The sequence below is a fragment of the Pteropus alecto genome, unplaced genomic scaffold (assembly GCF_000325575.1).
Source record: "Pteropus alecto unplaced genomic scaffold, ASM32557v1 scaffold166, whole genome shotgun sequence".
In the NCBI taxonomy this organism is placed as follows: Eukaryota; Metazoa; Chordata; class Mammalia; order Chiroptera; family Pteropodidae; genus Pteropus; species Pteropus alecto.
Genome location: NW_006439757.1, coordinates 4,954,533 through 4,974,470, shown reverse-complemented (window position 1 = coordinate 4,974,470; position 19,938 = coordinate 4,954,533). Strand labels below are relative to the sequence as shown.

Genomic DNA, 19,938 nt, shown 5'->3' with positions numbered 1-19,938 from the left:
ATCATGTGAAAAATACATTGTGATTTTATGTAAAGCACAATTAAATTCTCAGCTTAATTATAAATTTTTTTATAGATTTTTTTTTTTTTATACCCACGTGAATGTCCCGGATATTTCAAAGTCATGCAGAAGGTGGGGCAATTCCTCATTCCATAGGCTGTCCTACATATTACAAGACATTTCTTCTGGCATCCACAGACCCCGCCCACTATGTGCTGGTCCCCCTCCCCCCATCATTGTGCTAACCAAAAGTGTCCCTACATTTCCAAAACACCCCTGTTGAAAATCGCTGATATGTATAATGAACTTGTTTCAGCAGCATGAATTAATGGAAATAAGACCTCTAAGTTCTTAAGTGCTAAGATTCAATGTAACAAACAAGTGTTCAGGATAAATTCAAAAGGTTTATTGCACCAAATGCCACGGAAAAAAGGATCAAAATAATACATGAACAAGTTTTAAGAAAAATTTTCCATATATTGACATTGATATCTAACTGATCAAAAAAATAAAGTCCTATCAACTTGTCTTAATGGAGCTTCGATTATAACAAATCCCAGATTTTCTCCTTTTTTACACAACTTAAATTTAAGCACACTGCAATCTTGCGGCCAAGATATATGGTTCACCAAATTTTGACATTTAAAAATAAACATTCAGAGGGGGCTGCTTGATTTAGGCAAATATTATAATATTCCTTCCCCCAAGCAGAAAAAAAAAAAAATGGTTCACATTTACCAAGAGAAGCTAAAGATTCTTTTTTTTTTTAAATGGTGAAAGTATGCATGAACAAAATACTTTCAAAAGGACATATGGGTGGAAAAATCCAGACATTTAAAAGAATTTTGGGGTCATTTTATATTCTTTATTTTTATGTACAATCAACTCAAGTGAAGAACCTAAAAAGCTACAGACTAAATTTTTATAAAATCTCAGGATCTAATTATAAGAGCCTAAACAACAGTTTAGTATAATTTAGCAAGCAGGGATTCTTCTCCCTCCAAAAAAGTTAATTTTGAAAAATACGGTAAGTTTAAAAAGTTGCGATGTGTAAACGGCAGTTCCATGGGATGTGAAAAGATTATAGTTACTTTCATTAAAAAACAGCACACTTCAGAAAAATGGATTGAAGCCTGTACAAAAAGCTATTTAACACTGATAAAAATAAAATACTTTGGAATTATGCACAAGAATGGAAGCTACATATTAAATTTTCATTGTCATGTTTAAACGTACACAATTATCTTTACATTCATATCACTCATCGATCTATTAAAAATAAAACTGCAACATGCTAGAAAGAGGTCCATCACAGTTACATTTACACAATTCTGCTCCGTCATGCCTCACTAGCTTGCTTGAAAAAGCAAGATGCTACAAAAGGTACACTCAACAGGTAAGACTTAAAAGTTGAAGAAACCCTAAAGGTGGAATCCTGTCAACTGAGGTAGTTTTCTCAATTTTTTAAAAAAATTTTATATTTTTCTTGAGGTGGGCATGGAAGAGGGCGGGATTCCTTTCATGCCTCTTCAGCTAAGACAGAATGAAGTCACTGGGTGGTGCACGGTGTGTGAGAGAGTGTATCTCAACACTATTCCATGAGATTTCGTTCTTTTCCACTTTTGGGAAGAGTTCGGATTTAAGACAAACAAAACTTGAATGTTATTTAAAGGAGGATTACAAAAGAGCAGCAACATTCGTGGTCTGTCTTCAGCAGGCGACAGATGTGAGGGTTAGATTCTCACTGGGATCCTGAGCATCACTGAGACAATCCCCACAGGTGACCCACCTGTCGCTTTCCAACAGACATTTTCCAAGAGAGAGTTTTGGAATAGTAGATTAAGAGGCAAATTAAATTTTCTCAGGCTTTGAGGGCATTGGACTAACTCTTTTATGTACAAAGTTTAGAAGCAGCCTTTTAAACTTGATTTCCCCCTATATGGGTCTAATTTTCAACATGCCACTATGTCCACATTAAAATGGAACTGACGATGTATGTAGCTATTTTCTATGAAACCCTGGAAGGTGGTGAATGAGGGAAAGTGCCCCAAATGTGTAAACAAGGAAGAGGGAACTAGAGATGAGGAATGCTTTAAACTGGTGCAGATGGAAATGATATAACATCAGCTATTTCAATTTATTTACATGTAATGAAAAGTAAATGATGACTGAGCTGAGCCACAGGTAAGGTTCATTCCCTCCATGTAACACAACAACGAGCAATGATGTCATGAAACTAGAGAATTTAAAACACTACACCCAGATGTTAGGCAAAAGGAAATAGAAAAAAATCTTTAAAAAATGGAAAAGTTCAATTTTATGGAAGGTATAAAATAAAAACTAAAGATCTTAGGAGCTTTAATGCACCCGTCTACATTTCACATCATAAAAAAAGAAAGAGGCGGAAAGGCAGCAATTCTGACCTATTCCTAGGAATTATTCCTAAGAAATAATACACCTATTTTTCTCCATTGGTGCTGCTTTACTCTTAGACAAATAACTAACTTGCATTTGTAAAGGAAGAGACACACTTATGTAACTTGGTGTTTAGGATATAATTTTATCAAGTAGAAAATCTGAATTCATTCTAACCCCTAATAGGGAAGTTACCTCATATTCTTAGGTACAAAGGATACATGGAAAGGGTTGGAATTAATTCATAAAAGAGTGAAAGGAAATTGGAGCATGGTTATAATTAGCTGTACTCAAGATCTTCAAGGTGCTAACAATGTTTTGCTTTATTAGATTAGCTCCTGTCTTTTAATGATCAATTTTTAAAGTCTGTTCCTTTATCCTGGATGTCAATATACTGCCTGACATGGTCATAGTTCATGGTCAGTAAACTAAGTAAAGTTTCTTATTTTATATTAACAGAAAATTGAGGTTTTCTTTTTTTTTTTTTAAGTGAACTATACTAATAAATAAACAATTCCTCATTTTGGCAGGTTTTATACTATGGGTGAGTTAATTTCTGGAAAGGTGCTTTGAAAAGTAGAGATTAGAAAGCACAGAAATGATAAGGTAAAAATTCAGACCATATATGATTTGTTTATAAACGTTCAAACTAGTTACTTTCCTCAGTCATCCCGAACTGTTGCAGGTTTCATTTCCCACCAGGACAGCTGTGCCTTTTAAAGTATAAACAGTCATTTGTATCAACTATTATAGGAAGAAAGTGGCTTTGGCTGGAAGAATTTAGCAACAGAAACACTCTTGAGCTTATAGAAACAACTTTGGTAAATGGCCTCTCTTAAAGAGGCTGCAGAAAGCTCTTAAGTATATAAGGTTACACATATGGTACTTTGCTGCTGCGAACTCCATCTTGACGGGATTAAGATGCTACATTGATTTTTGGGTTTATTGCACCAACAATCCATCTCTAACCTACCTGTCGCTGCATCTGAGACAAGGTAAACTCCAAGAAGACGTGAAAACAGTGGGTCCCTAAAGCACTCTCTTCCCAAGGGTCAATCCTCTTTCATGTTTAATGTTAGTTAACTTCTATAGCCGCCAGAGCTGAAGATGGCACAACGTGGCTTTATTTCGCCTTTTGTAAAAAGCAAACTCTGACCTGGAATCTGCAGCCCTTTTTATGACTTCTTAGAATAGCAAAATGTGCTTTCTGCTTTCTCCAGTGTGGAGCGCCCATGCTTAAGCTCTGAAACATTTTCCTGCTGGAATGGTACATATATTGTTTACCCCCTGCTCCAAAGTCACTTGTCATTATTGAGCCCAAACACACAAGGCAATCTGTACCAACAGCTTAGTGTTTACTGTAGTGCTTATGCTTCCTCCTACCAAAACGGTCACTCTCTCTGCTGATTCACGGGTAACAAGAGGCCTACAGTGTTCATGAAAAACACAAACGCTGTCATGTCAAGTAAACCTAAGTTCCAATGAAGCATCCACTTGAAAGCAATAAAACAAAACAGAACAAAGTGGTGGAATGACTGTTTCTGTTTGCTCTTCTTCTGTTTTTGACATCACAGAGAGGTCTTTCCTTCCTCTTCAGTTGAGAATCTGTTTTTGTTTTTTTTTTTTCTTCTTCTTCTTCCAAGGAAGAACTGTCCTGAGCTTTAGCTTATAAGAGTATTTGAGCGACGTAAGGAGAATGAGTACTGGCGATAGCAGTCAACAGAGGCAGGTCATTCGATTCAATCCTGAATATTGAAAAAAGAAAAGATTATTATTTTAAAGTAGCATGATTTTACATTTAAGTAGTACTGCTAGGTACCAAGCTCGCTAGATCATTGCTTAAACCTAATGAAAAAGTGAAATAAAAAAAAAATGGAAAGATGATAAATGTGCTCTTTTAATATGATCTTTCAGTGGACATTGCCTGGGGGGCAAAAGGAGATGTAGGAGGTGTGCTGTACATATTTGTGGACACGAGGCTGTCCCCCTCACAGTAAGGGTCACTGGATCTTAGGCCCAAAAGTGATTGTGTCCCCTGCATTAGTTACACCATAACGTTTTCTCCACCGTCTCCTCTTTCCTCCAGTCTGCATCTTGAATGCACACTGATTTTGCACCAAGGTTCAAATGAGTCTTAGGAAAATGATGGAGGGGGTATTTTCTTCAAAAACCTTGGGGGTTTGTTCAACAGGTTACACACCTTAGATCCTCACTAAGCAGTTGAGCCACGACATTCTGAGAGCAAGGTGGCACTAACAGATGCTGAATCAAGAGACATGGTGGCATCAAAAGGATGCGGCTTGGCTGCCTCTCCTAAATTAGAGGCTGATACAGTATGGTCACAGGCTAAATGCTGCCAAATGTCCTGAAAAAATGAGGACTGTTTCGGTCTGTAAAATATGTCCTGATCTTTCCCTTGAATACCAAAAACAAAAAATTAAAAATAAAAATTTATAAAGTAGTTGGCATTACTTCATGAAGCTTTTTTCTATGTTTCCAGTAATGCTCCCTGCAGATCTAATTTCGGGGTGGATGAGAGGCTCTCTAGTGCCTTTACTGCTGCCAGCCCCACTATAGGGGGAAGAGAGTGAGAGAGGCTGAATATGATTCCCACTTTTATAATAATGGGAGGGTACATAAATCTTGTGATCCCTCTAATAGTGTTGATGATGGACACCTGTCAGAGTCAGGGATCAGGTAAAGTCCTAGAAATACAAGGCATCCGTCTGGCAATGGGAAACCCAATGCAGCAAAACTAAAGTCTGAGGCTGGTAAAGAGATCGAAACCAAAACTAACAAAAAACGACAAAGAGATACTCTGTACGCTAACTGCAAAAGCAAATGCTTCAAAAGGGGAAAATATTTTTTAAATGAAGTATATAAGGAAAATGAATGACAGGAAATGCTAAGAGCCAAACAATACAGTAAGTCATATCTTGGGTATGAAAGATGAAAAGTCTGACAAGAAAGCAAAGGCCTGAGTCCTGCAATAATACTTTGATTAGCAGGCTTAATTGAGAATTACAAGGTCAATACTACACAATATTTTCTTGCCCAAATTAGTGGACTTATCATCATAGATAAGAGGGACAATTCCCCATATACTCAATATCTTTGAAAAATTAAGCGGAGAGTAAAACCAAAGTCAGAATTTCTTCTCCTAGAGAAGTTATGGCAAAGACCCTCAGGAAGACGATATACATTATCAGTAATATTAGCACATCTGCTCCTCTAGTGGGCTTATCATCATAGGAAGGAAAGTACAGTCACCCCCCAGCCTGGACATGCAGGCAGGCTTCTGAAAGTCCAGAACGACCTGTCCTGCCTCCTCCAAGAAGCAAATGTAAGCACGAGTTGCTGCTGCACGTCTGACAGCTTGTGACTTTGACACCTTGCTGAAATGACTAGAAATGGGCAAACAGAATGGGATTAAAATAATCTGGGGAGAAGATTAACATAAAGTGCCACTAGCTTAACGTTCTGCATTTGTTTCTGGGTGTGAAACTCCGTCATCAGATAGAAGGAGCATGCTGTTCGTCAGGGAGCAGCAGACGCGCACACTTGATAGGCCTCAAACACCTTAATGGGGCACCAGGGCCCGCAGGTGGCACAGGCTAAGTGGGTCAGTGGGCAGAGAGCTGGGGACAGCCCTATCACAGCGAGAAATGGTGGCACTTCACAGAACTCACCCCAGTACGACACCTAATTCTTTCACGTGGACTCGTGTGTGCCCACGAAGGTATTCAGACAGCATCTTACTTTTCAGGTACATCTCTTGCAGTCGATCTTCCAGGTGCATGACGCACTGCGAAGTGAATAACATTCACGATGAGGTCCAAGACGCAAACCTCCGCCAATATTCTAAGAGCCAGAATTCTCTTCACTCATTTTGAAGTACACAACTATAATCGCATCTCTTTCAAACACACTTAAAAAATTACAAACGATCTCAAAACCTATCGTTATTAGGTACAATAGGTTTCTGTAAAACAATTTTATTTTTTCCACTGACTATTAAGATTTTTATATATATCTCCTATTCTTTTCTAAAAAGATGTTTTTTTTTACATAGTTGAAATTGTTTTATAATAAGTGCAATTATTTCCTGCTTTTAAAAAACTTTCTAAAAATCCTTTCCCCACATAATTAAAAATTCTTTATCAATTAATTTTATGGCTAAATAATTTTTGAGAATGTGAATTTACCATCACTTACCTAACCGCATAGCAATTCGCATTTTTTGTTATTATAAAACATTTTGTAAAGAACATCTTTGTTGTTGCTTTTTCCCCATGTCTCAGATTATTTTGGCACAGTACATTCTGAGAAGTAGAATGTTGGGAACAAGGTTATTTTGAAATTCTCATCATCATTATTATTGTTGTTGTTGTTGTTATTTTTTTTATTTTTTATTTTTTGCTCTCAAGAGTGTATTTTAACTAGGTCTTTAATAATAATAAAGAAAGGGCGATCATTTTCAGAACATCTCTACTCCTGGAAATCTGTCCAACTTCATTTTTTAGAGAATAGCAACCATCTGTGTCTTTCACTGGAGGCAAATGCTTTTGCATTTGGCAGGCAGAGCTATCTGAGCACCTTCAGTAAGACACTTGATGGCTCTGGCAGGGACAATTCCATCACACATAATTTTCTTCTAGACCATTACGTCTGTTATTTTCAAGGTAAAAAGATTAACAGATGCATTTGAAAATGGTGATCTTGACCATCTGGGCTGATCAGTGACATGGAAAAAGTGTCCATTAGAGATGCAATCTTTTCAGTGTTTTCTTGGCTTAAAATCTTAAATGCATCTTGTTGGGTAGATGAACCACAACTGGTCAGTGAGAGGAATAATCAAAGCAATGAGGATGTCACCAATTCGCATGAAAATGTGCCCCCCAAATAAACACGAGCTTAGTGGTGAAAGCATCTCTTGTTAAGTTGCAGTTGTTCCTTGTGGAGTAAATACAAACTTCTTAATCAGAATGTTAGCAAATATTAAAAGGACCTTCATATTACATCGAATCCTTTATGTTTTAAAATAGTTAATTTTCAGTGTTTTCATAGTCTCCATGAAAATTGCATGTTGCAATGTCAAAATAAAGAGAAAACTGGTCTACATGAAATGTGTACTATTCTTGAAATTAAAGCATCTAGAAAAAAATTTTAAAAGGCTCGATTATCAGATAGAACTGTTTGGGTTCCTCCTTTCCCTTTGTGGGATTTTTTTTTTCCTGAGATGGATTTCTTCAATTTTTAACTTCTGAAATTTTAAATAGCTTTTCTCCTTTCATACTGAAGGCTCTAATAGGCACTTAATTATGTGCTTCATTCAAGTGAATTTTAAGGAAAACTTTAAACTGCAGATGAAATTTCCTTTAATCTTGGTTTTTGTCAGATTAAATAAGTCATTCATATTACTAAGTGGTTAAACATACGTCTGTCCAAATGAAGTAAAAAGAGTCAGCTACAGTAGTTTATTGCTTGGAAAACTAAGATGTCAAAAGTAACAAGAGCTATGTATTAGAGAACAAAATATAGAAATTTGGTAAATATTTATAACAGTAAAAAAAATCTATAAAATCTAATATATCTTCCTTCCCTTACAGAAAAAGAGATTTCGGCCTCGAAGTCAGAATGATGGAGCTTGCTACTAGAAAGAAAAACTGCCTACAAATGTAGAATAAAAGTTAGGTTGTTATAACTTTAAGTGCTTCTCATATTACCCTGGGGATAGATGCAAATAAAGATTTTGGTAAAAAGGTGTTGTCAGTCTTTACAACCATTAATATTGTCTTATGAAAACTAATGATTAACGATCATAGTAGTAGCTGTTCCTGAGTGCTTCTAACATCTAACACCATTCTTAGTGCTTTACGTGGATTATCTGATTTTATTTTTGGAACCATAGGAGACAGATGCCATCATCTCTCCAGCTTTACAGATAAGGCAGCTGAGACTTTGAGAAGTCACACAGGTGGGAAGTAGCAGAGCTTGGATTTGACTCCAGGCTACTGGACTCCAAAGCCTGGGCACTAGCCAGTGCTGTATCCTGGCTGTTTAAATTGTGCTTTGACAGTTTAAAAAACCAGCATCATAGCCCTAACTTTCAGAGGATTCCCACGACGTGCTTGTTGAATACGTATTATCTTCATTCTACAAACAAGAAAGCTGAAGCTGAGAGGTGCTTATAACTGTCCACCATCGCACAGCCTACCTGTGGCAACGCCTAGACTTCACCTCGGTTACGTCCGTCAGCCTCCCTGTCCCCCCACACTGCCAGCACTGAGACCATGATCAGACAACAAGACAGTATTTCAAAGCGCTTTCTTCAAGGCCACTGAAGTCTTGACTATTTCTGAGGAATGGGGTGCCATTATAGACTCAGTCATAACAACTCAGGAAAATTAGCACTACATTAGCAATTAGTGTAGGTAATTAATATTCAGCTTCCTACTTTGTTGTTCAATAGCTCTGTATCTTTCATGGAGGCCAAAAGGGATATGATGGATGTTTTGGTCTGGGGTTAGACTGCAGAGACAAGCAGTGTACAGAGGGGAAAAAGGAGCAGAGAAGGTGGGAGCTCTTTCATGTAAGCACATGTCCCCAAGGTCACCTCAGCTGCCCTTTTCCTAGTAGATGCCCTTACACGTGCACACGCACACACACGCGCGCACACAGACACTGAAAGAACGTGTTTTGTATATTAATTCCAGTGACTGAGCGAGAGCAGTTGATAATTTTCTAGGAGTTTATCGGCTCTCTTTATTGTTTGTATTTAATACAATGTCACGAAAGTGATTTTAAAATATCATTTAAAAAAGAGTAAGTGATACCATTTTCTATGGGTATGGCTCTTCAAAATTTCAATGGTTTACACACATCAATATTCTATTTTATCTCTAACAACTTTGTGAAGATGGTCCCTGGGCAATTAAGGAACTACGATCCCTTTACAAACTGGTTTGCTTGATAGTGATCTAATAAAAGAAGAACTAACAAGTTCTCCAAAGAAGGATTTTAAATTTCCTTTTATGCTTTTATCCCTACTCCCATACCTTACTTTCTTTACCATATACCTTACTCAAAAAGATCTGTGTCACTCTCTGTTGTGTCATGGGAGGGTTATTAGTGAAATCTATCCTGTCTGCTGATTTTATATTGAATATTCTATTTTTACTTATGCTAATGCCCAATTATCTTAAAAACAATACATGTGAACTTGTAATTTTATAAGTTAAAAGTGTTTTTTAAACTATATTTCTTTGGTAATATGAAGACAAATACTTACAAAATCAGCAGGGAGGTGAAGCTTGTAAAGCTGTAAAATAGACTGTAGTAAACTGGACACCTGACTAGAGACCAAGACCTCCTGGCCTAGTTTCATGTTGTCCATCACCTTCCTCTGACTTGTGGCCACCTGGACACTCCACTTATCCGTGTCTGCGATAATACAGACAGCTTCGGCTATCGGCTCATCGAGCACTGGATGCTGCAAGGGAAACATATTGGGTCAACCTTTCACATCACCTACGAATAACAGTCGAAATGTTCCGAATATTTGTTTAGCGTCAGACTAACAGTTTGGAAGTTGATGATAGGATCTATAGAAAGTTAGAGTATTACAGGGGCTAAAACATATGAGTGTCATTAAATCATCGTTTAAAAATAAATTTGGTAAAAACAATTTAATCATTATTTTTTTTCTTACACCCAGGTGTCATTAAACTGTCGTTTAAAAATAAATTTGATAAAAATTGAATTTAATCATTTTTTTTCCTTACACCCAGGAGGTATGCTATACATGCTGTTAAATGTTCATAAATAAGTGAAAAGCTATGCACGTTCTCTACATCCTAGGATATTTAAATTCAATTCCTTTCAAAGATTTCACTCTTTTAAAAATGGAGAATATCAGAAGAAAGTGTAGGGTTCTATTGCCATTTCTCCAATAACGACGTTTAACAGGGTAACTTAACATTCCTTTAAAGTTATAGCTTTAAGCATTAAGCAATACTTATTTAGTAAGTGTGCGCTACATACATAAATCAACTCCAACAACCAACTAAAATCAGACTAGGGTATGAATTTATCTATAGAGAGTCTAAAAGGCAAAAGTATGACTACTCATGAACATACTTAAAATACAAAACCCTCAATAACTGGGCAGTCAGGGATGGAGCAGGTTGACTAGTAAGCTGTGCTGCAGGGCGAGATGGTAAACACTGCAACAGTCAGGGAAGAGGAACTTAAAAATTTTCTTGAAATTGAACAAAGTATAACTGCTTCACCACCAGCACCTCTGACATACATATTTAGTCTCTCACACCTGCACAAATCAACATGAGGACAGGACTGCCATTCTGGGAAGGGGATGGGGTCAGGGTGGGTACACAGAGGGACAGGAACTGACATACCTCACAGCCAATGCAAGTGAGCACATTTTTCTAACTGTTTATCAAAGGAAAATTAGTACTGGCCTTCTTCGGTCATTCAATCCCTTCTGCCACCTGTGGCAGCTTAGCATAACTTCCTCCTAATAAGTTCACCGTGATTTCCTATCAAGGCGTGGCAACATAACCCGGGGGCGGGGTGGGGGGGCGATCGGCTGCTCCCTCCCTGCCATGATTTCCCTCTGAGCAGGGAGACAGGTGGCTGAGAACGGTTGGCGCCACCATTTTCCTGCCCAGACAAGCAATTACAAAAACACCTTCAGATAGTTCTTGATTCCTGGACTTTCAGAGTTCGTTTGTGTCCTATCCATCCCAAGCCTAGTTCATTGGCCTCCTTATCGATTCTATGAATCCCTAACATCCTTGCAATGAAGCTCCTTCTGTTTAAGTTAACGAGAGTCGGTCTCCGTTGCTTGCGACAAAGAACTCAAGCAGATGCACAACCCGGCCTGGGATGATTACCTGTGACCTTGAAGACTTAATGCTAGCAGCGAGAAGATAGCAAACAGACACCTAAAATGTATGCTATCGTACTGTAATTCTAACAGGTGATTTGGCTTCTTTATTAAACTGGAAATCTACCTGGCTTTGTATTCTTCCTCGCGGACAGGGAAGAAATGACTGGTGGGCTGGATAAAAACTTAGTTGAGACCAACATTTTTTCCTATACTATATCCAAGAAGGAAACTTTCAGGGTTTAGAATATTTTTCTCATTGAAAAGAATAGCAAATCAGGCAAAGTCTAATGGGCCAATATTTATATAAGCATATGTTCAAATAACCTTTAATGTGAGAAATAAAGAATCAGACAAAGTAGATTCTTGAATTAACAAAGTCTTGTATTCCAAGGATGGTTCTCATTTTCTAGACTTGTTAACCAAACAGTGGAAAGGTTTTTCTCACTCACATCATGAACCCATATTCCACTCCCACCCAAGTTTTTGTGGCCCCTCACCCTCACCCTTCTGACACATGTATACACACTCTCCAAAACAGAAAGCTAAAGACAGGGCCTCAGTGACTTCCCTTTACAAATTCCTGCAAGTTGTTGCTGAATCAGTGTGCCATTAATTCATAGCAAGACGACGATGACATGCTATCAATGTACATGGTCCTTATGAACAAAGTAAATGGAAATACAGAAACTAAAGATTTGTATTTTGAGCTCAATCTCCTTCAATGCTTTGCATTTATCAGAAATTCAGTGTGCGGGGTATAATAGCATAGATCTACACTATGAACCTTTCCTTCAAGGGACGTACGTTCTAAGAGTATATATAATCACTACTGAACATATATATGCCCACTTAGATACAATGAGATGGATGTATGCCAATCATCTTTCACCTAGATGTCAATCCCCTCCTTCTATCAAGGTGTGGTAATAATATAACTCAAGTTAGGCCAATTAGATGCTCCTTTCCCATTCTCTCCTGTGTGCGAGTAGACAGGAGTCTGAGAATGGCTGCTGTATAATTTGGCTTTTTTTCTTTTGGATTAATTATTTGCAGTAGATACTTTGGGCCTAGTTTCCAATTCAACTCAATTTTTTATATGATTTCCCTACCATAGTGGTAGGGAAGGAAAGTATGTCTTATTCCAAGGAAAGCACATGGACTATGAATTATATGGTGGTATCACCACCACCACCACCACCACCACCACGAACTTCGTTTTAAGCAAGGAACTGCTGGAATAAGAGCAATGAGGGTCCCTGAGGAGGTGATGGATGGAAGAGTCTCCAAGCATGAGTTAGTTACTTCAGAAGGTTATAGATTCACACATGATAATAAAAATGAACAGAGACGTTAGTTCAATTATTTTAAAAGGGGAACTCAATGGGCATGAGAATATAAAAAAAAATCAAATGTGAAAAATGAGCACGAGCCATCTTTAAATCCTTGGAGGAAAAAGGAAATGCTGAGGTGGAAGCCTGAGGAAAGAATAAATAAAGACAAATGGGTCCATGGGTTGGGACCAGCTGACAGGAATCTGGGAGCCCACTCCTTTAAGGAGGGGGATGAATCTTTTCTCCCTGGATACTTCGCCCCTAGCACAGGACCTGGCATCTGAAAAATGTTACTAAATTAAAATGAAACAGGTTAAGCACAAAGTAATGACAGAGTTGATGAGCATCCTGCATTCCCCAAGACCGCGAGGTATTGCTGACTTTTATGTATGCAGGCTCTAGGAGCACAAAAGAACCAGCTGAGTATTTTTAAAAGAGTACCTTAAAAGAAAATCGAAGAATTACACATTCTCAGGCTACTCAATACCTAACACACAATCCGCTGACTATCCACAGGGCAACCCAACTGCCTCGTCAACTATCCCATTTAGTAGCTGCTCACTTATTTACTCAAAGTAAACACTTTTTAAAGGCAGAAGGAAATAAAGGGAAATGTAGATAGTCCAGAAAAAAGAAACGAATGCTGGAGAGACATAAAAATATCATCAACAACTACTTTAGTTACAATTTAAGGGGCAACGAGGTGACTGGCTGCCCATCCCTATTCTGGTCTAAACTACTGGATCAGAGAGGTGAAGCTTAAGTTCTGGTGATTCTGGAGATTTCTGATATATATATATATATGTATATATATATGTGTGTGTATATATATGTATATGTACGTACATACACACACACACACACACACACACACACATTTTTTTTTCTTTTTCTGATAGATACCCTTCCAAAGGAGACAGAACCCCACTAAAGAGTTTATTAGCCAATCTCTAAGCTTTTAGAATTTAAAGAACTGTAAGGTCCAGAAGGCTATGTTTGGATTTATCACAGAAATACACACCCACATACACCCTATGCCCTGGCATTCAATGTAAAATTCCTCTTAAGAAAGGCTCTACTTTTAAGGCCTATAGGGAACCACAATAAACAAAGGAATTATGTAGCATACATTTTAATACTAACGTTTTTCTTATTAGCCATACCTCAATTGTAGAAGCAATTAATAGTAAAATCTGTCAGGGAGATATTTTAGGTTCACAATTTTATCAAGTTCACATGTGCACCAGGGGACACGGACACGGACACACACACACACACACACACACACACACACACACACAAAACTTATCATCAGCAATAACATACATGGAGCAGCACTTCTGAGAAATTAAGTACTTTAAGAAATGTTATAAAACATAAGATGCAATGATTCAAACACCTATTAAATGCCTGATCCATCCACCTGCTATTCTGAGGTCTTGGAGTCTGGGCATGGGGACTAGAAAAAAGATATAGGTGAGGCCTGGCTGCATCCTGACATTGACACATGAACCAAACGAGTCTCACCTCCTATGGATCTTAAGGGAGATGCAATATAAATAACTATCAGATTGGCGAGTAATATCTCTCTTCCTAATAATAACCATCTTCCCATTTTTTTAACAAAAAAAGTCTTCGTTATTTTGATTAAATGTCATTAGAAAAACAAATAAACCCACGCCATATATTTACTCGTTTTAAATGTTCTCCTCCCAACCATTATTGTCTCAGATTAAACAGGACCTCTAATGTTTAAACTTTGAATGAAAATCTGAAGGAAATATTAGTATCAAAAAGTCATTTCCACTTAAAATGCTTATTTGGTTGAAAACTTCACAAACCTTAGACACATATATATCAATTTTCTTTCTCTCTCTCAAGCCGAAGAGAACCAATTTTAAAGTACATTTCTTGCCCGTAGAGTTTAATTCTCTTATCGAAATGAGTCTGCAGCACGTTTCTCCTTCTTCCATAATCCGAGACTTCCAAAAGTGCTGCCTTATCAGCACCCTCCCGAGTGCCCACAGCCCACTGAGCACCTACTTACAACCTGGGCAGCACCTCACAGCTACTGCCCTCAGCGGTCCCTAATGCCTTCCTGCCATCTCTTCCAGACCACTGCTGGTAGTTTCCACGCCTCCCTCAGACACTGAACCGGGCAACTCAGTAACTTCTGACAAGAGACTAGAGGATTACAGAACGAAGACCGATAAAAAGCTGGAGCAATTGTTAGGGTGGATGGGCAACCTCCATCAGAAAAATGAAGTAGTGACGACATGCCACTGTCATTTTTTCTTCCTCGCTCTGCTCTATGGAAGTCAGAATCAATCATTTATTTGGCCCTACCTTGTCAATATCTAGTTTATCCAAACTACTTTCCTGTGAAGATTTCTCAAGATATATTAACAAACGAAAATCTTTGTATTAGAGATCTTTAAACGTTTCTCAAATATTCTTTGGCTATTATATCTTGTGGAATTAATAGGATAACAGCCACTACGAATTTGTGGGTCTGTTTCCTGGGCATCTTTAGATGCCTAAGTCATTCTAATTTCAAGGTTCTCAATCAGATCTGACTACACAGAATATGCTGCTTTGCCTTATGCACATGTGACTTCTGCTTAACTTAAACTTCCAGGAACACGAAATGTCTACAAGGCTTGGGTAATCAGAAGAACTGTGGTTCTGATATTTCAACGAAAGACGATGATAAGAGCACAGCAAAGCATGTGAAGTCAGACAGGACTGGGCTTGAGTACTAACTCTGCCATTTACTAGCCGTGGGACGTTAGCAACTCATGAATCTGGGCCTCAGTTTCTACGTCTGTATAATGTGGCAGTACTTAATTCACAGAGGCTTTCTGTGAGGTAAACTGTATGAAATGTAGCAAAGTGCCTAACACTTATTGGGTAAGTTCCATTTGCCTTCTTATACCACCCCCTCTCCATACTGATCATGTCCACTAAACCCTCAAACTTCCTAAAACACATTATCATCTCCCTTACCAACTCAAAAACCTACTCCAGCATGGATCACCCAAACGCTTAAGTTCAAATGTTTCTTTTCCCATATAAAGCTCTTCACAGTCTGGGCCTTACTTTACCTACACACATTTGCCTCCCAGGGCTCTGGAAGAAGAACCCCCTCCTCCAGGCAGGGCGGACGCCTGCCTCCTACCTTAGGCTGTGCCTACGGTATTTTCCCTGCTACCTTCTAGATTTTCTAATACATTTTGGTGTTTAATCACATTGTCTTATCTTGTTCTTGATTTCACATTTGTTTGCATTCGAAAGAGTCTGCCAGTGGCTCGTTCCTGGTAGTTAAATCTGCACTACTATAACTACTGTGCGAATGTTGAGCTGGTTTTAAGGACAGAAGTCTGTCTGCACTCCTGTTGTCTGTAACCACATAAGGGCCAGACGTCTCTGGGGACTGATAAAGGGTCACTGTAGCGTATGTACTGGCCACTGCCGACAGCATAAGGAGAAGTTCCGTAGCAAAGTCACAACAGAGGCCACTGCGTTTTCTCCTACTGACATTAGGTTGAGACTGTCATTTACTCTTCTTGCGATCTTATCTTCCCAGGGATTTCAAAAGCAATTCAAGGAGGGAAATCACATTTTATTTGTCTTCTTTAGCCTCTACAGTAAGTGTAACAAAATGTTAGGCACGTGCTAAATACACGCTGGCTTCATTGAACAATTCTCTATTCAGATTTCTTTGTTTCTGTTTTCAGTGCAGCTCTATTAAGTCATCTACACAATTTATTTTCCACGTGCCGCATTTAAATGACTAATATTTCATGAGATTACCTATTTTTAATTTAAGAGTAGGAGAATACCATTCTCACATATATGCTTCCTAAAACTACTTATTAGTTCATCGTGCCGTCTTTCCTGTGCGGTGGCCAGGAACACAGTCCAGTTCTACAGAGAGGAACACTGAGGACAAAACATATAAGCACTTATTAAGCATCCTGGCATGTCAGAAACAGAATCTAGGAACTCATTCAAGCATTTCCAACTTTTAGCTTGATGAGTCAGCCAAGTCCTCTACCTTGAAATCCTAAAACCTTGTCAGGATGGAAATCCTTGGGAAGATAAAATCACAAAAAGAGTAAATGACGGTCTCAACCTAATGTCAAAAAGAGATAACACTGTGGCCTCTATTGTGACTTTGCTATGGAACTTCTCCTTATGCTGTCGGCAGTGGCCAGTACATACGCTACAGGGACCCTTTATCAGTCCTCAGAGACGTCTGGCCCTTATGTGGTTACAGACAACAGAGTCCAGACAGACTTCTGTCCTTACAACCAGCTCGGCAATCTGCACAGTGGTTATAATAGTGCGGATTTAAGTACCAAGGATGAGCCACTGGGCAGCCTCTTGCAAATGCAAAGTGAGCAGATGATTTAGGATTCAGGTAATTAGATGCATCTTCCTCTTTATTTTTCTCTCAAATACTCTGGAAAATAAAAGATTCTTTGGCATCCTTTGAGTGTCCATTTGTTATTCATATAAGATAATGCTGGTAAGTTTAACATCTTCTCATTCTAGCCTCCATGTTGCTCACTGGCTTTTCCGTATTTTTTCATGCATTTTTGTCTCGGAGCTACATTCAAAGAGATAGTTTGGCATCTGGCCTCCATTTCACAAACCCTGATTCTCTCTAGCTGTGTTTAATCTGCTTTGCTCCTTAACCTATCCCTTGAGTTTTCATTTCAACGACCACATTTTTAAATTTCAGAAGCTGTTTTTAGTTCTACGAATCTGAATGATCATTTACCACATTATCCCATCTTTTTTTATGTTCCAATTCCTTCTCTATATCTCCATTACCATTTAAACACGGTTACTTAACAGTCATTTCTGATGGCTCTAGGAGTGTTAATTCTCCTGTTTATATTTGCTCACCCTCCCCTACCACAGTTTCCTCAGACATCAGCTGTAATTTCTGATCATGAGCCCATCTTGTTGGAAGTGTCTGTCCTGTTTTATACGTTACATGTGTCTCTTGGAAACAAGGTCAGTGTCAGTTGCTAAAAGCTTAAGAGTTGTAACAAGGCGAAGAAGAGGAAAAGAAGCAATATGTCACATAAGCCTGTGGCTGAGAAAGTGTCTAGTGTGCTTCCTTCTGCCAGAGTCCTAGAGGTTTCGATGCTTCTAGTTTTCGCTTTTATTTCTCAGGTGGGGGTTCCCAAGTCACTCATGCAGAATAAATGTGGAGTCCCACTCATAGCACAGGCCTAGGATTTTGATTTCTTATCAGTGACTTTATTTTTCCCCACCCAAGTTTCCAACTTGTTTCTTTGCTGCTTCACTATTTATGGCTGGAGTTTTCTAGTCCCCATTTCATGGAAGGATAACTATGAAGATCCAGGCTTTAGGTAAGGGGCTCACTTCCAAGTCCCTTAGGTAAAGAGACCACATCCCTCGTCCTGGGTGGATCTGAGAAGGTCAGCCCATAATTCCTAGGACCTGGATCCAGACTGCAGTGCCAGAGGGCCACCATTGCATCCGCCCAAACGTACTATTCTGGCTTAGATTTCTATTTGTTTCTGGCACCAAAGGAATTCATTTTTCTTTCATGCACAGGCGTTATAACAAGGGGCTGGGGCATGGTCGTAACATTTTATCCACGATTTTTGCAGTTTTCGGGGAGAGGCATACCATCTGTGTCTATACATCTGGAATCCGCTCACCTCGTATCTTGACTATGGCTGTCAACACAGACCCTAGCACATAAACGGTACGCAGTAAATATTTTCTAATAGATAAATAAATCTCTAAGGCATGACTGCCTCTCTGCTTCCCCAAAAGCCACCTCCAGCCTTCTTGCCCCATTGTTGGCCAAACAAGTTGGCTAGACAGCCTGAAAGGCTACCATCAAAGATTCCTAGTTCATCAAGCAGACTGTTAGCATATGGAAATACCAGAAGGTATTCTCTGATCTTATCATAACTCTGTAAGCATTTGTTTATCATGTTTTTTTTTTCTCTTGGAAACAGGCTCAGTGTCAGTCACTAAAGGCTTAAGACTTATAATAAGGTGAAGAGGAAAAAAATCAATCATTATGGGCTGTGAGACATCGCTGAGGGATTCTGGCAGGTATCTTAAGGTGGGGACTTTGAGAAGCCCAAAGACATCATTAAGACACAGGGACCTGGGGGCAAAGGGAGGAAGAGAAGGGCCCAGGGAGGTGATTCGAGGAGTGGGCAGTCGGTAGGAGGCGCTCACAAAAGAAACATCTGACCTTCTGTGTGTTTATGCCTGTCGCTATGATCACCAGGCTCACTGGACTGATACCCTTACGAACACAGTGTGCAACCCTGTGAATGGCTTAACTGTCAGGTGGTCACTTCCTGAGGAAAGAAAAAGTTTAAAGTCGAAGAAAGGTGCGCAAGGTAAAAAAGGGTCATCAAAATAAAGTTATGTGAGGATGTACACGACTCCAAGGTTAGTGGCTAGCTTTTTTTTTGGTACAGAATAGCATAGATATCTAAATATTTTTAAGCAGTGAAAAAAAAGAGGAAAACATAAATATTAGCCATGTTTCTAATATTTACAAAGTGCAAGAGAAATGAAGCCCAAGTGACCTAAAATAAACTTTTTATTCTCCTTTAGGTAAAGAAAATGAACATAAAAAGCCACAGGTATCATATCTAAAACACATTACTCTTAAAGAAAGACTGTCTCCCATTTCTCTTTGCTTCAGAAGAGACATACTAACCATCATAGCAATAAACACACGTCCATAGCAATAAACACACGTCCTGTGGGGAACAGTCAGCTAACATCACCGAGCACTTTCTACAGGCCAGGCACCAGCTGAAGTGCTGGGGGTATGAAAGAAACTAAGTCCCCTTCTCTGCTTCCAGGTGCCTGCAGCCCTGGTGGGAGAAAGATGTTGGAAACAGAACAAAGGTACAGGGCAGTGTGCTAAGAAGTCTGGAGGTGAGAGAAGTTGAGTTCTACCTGGGGATGCCTGGGATGGTTTCAAAGGACAGGCAACATTTGAACTGGGTCTTCAAAAATGAATAGCAGTTTGTTCGGCAGTGCCTCAGTAAGCAAACGTACACAGGTAAAGAGGTGTGAGGAGAGGCAGACCACGAAAGACTGGCAAACAGTGGGACTGGCACATAAAAAGAGACGTAGGGATATGTGTGTATATTTGAAGGACATAAAAGGGACAATTCCAGCCAAGGAGTTTGTATTTTACTCTGTCCAAAAAAAAAAAAAAAAAAAAAAAAAAAAAGGAAACATATAAGCGAAGAGGGGAAA

General features: G+C 38.9%; 1 protein-coding gene across 2 annotated transcripts in view; it reads right to left on the bottom strand.

Moving 5' to 3' along the window:
• Nucleotides 1–384: 384 nt before the first annotated feature.
• FNIP2 (folliculin interacting protein 2) overlaps nucleotides 385–19,938 on the bottom strand; it is a 59,677-nt gene continuing 40,123 nt past the window's right edge. For both annotated transcript variants that reach the window (XM_025050382.1, XM_025050383.1), the window contains 3 exons: nucleotides 9,707–9,907; nucleotides 6,105–6,220; nucleotides 385–4,160 (listed from right to left, as the gene is read on the bottom strand). In XM_025050382.1, coding sequence (XP_024906150.1) covers nucleotides 4,082–4,160; nucleotides 6,105–6,220; nucleotides 9,707–9,907 — 396 coding nt within the window. In that variant the 3' untranslated portion in view covers nucleotides 385–4,081. The remainder of the gene's footprint in view (nucleotides 4,161–6,104; nucleotides 6,221–9,706; nucleotides 9,908–19,938) is intronic.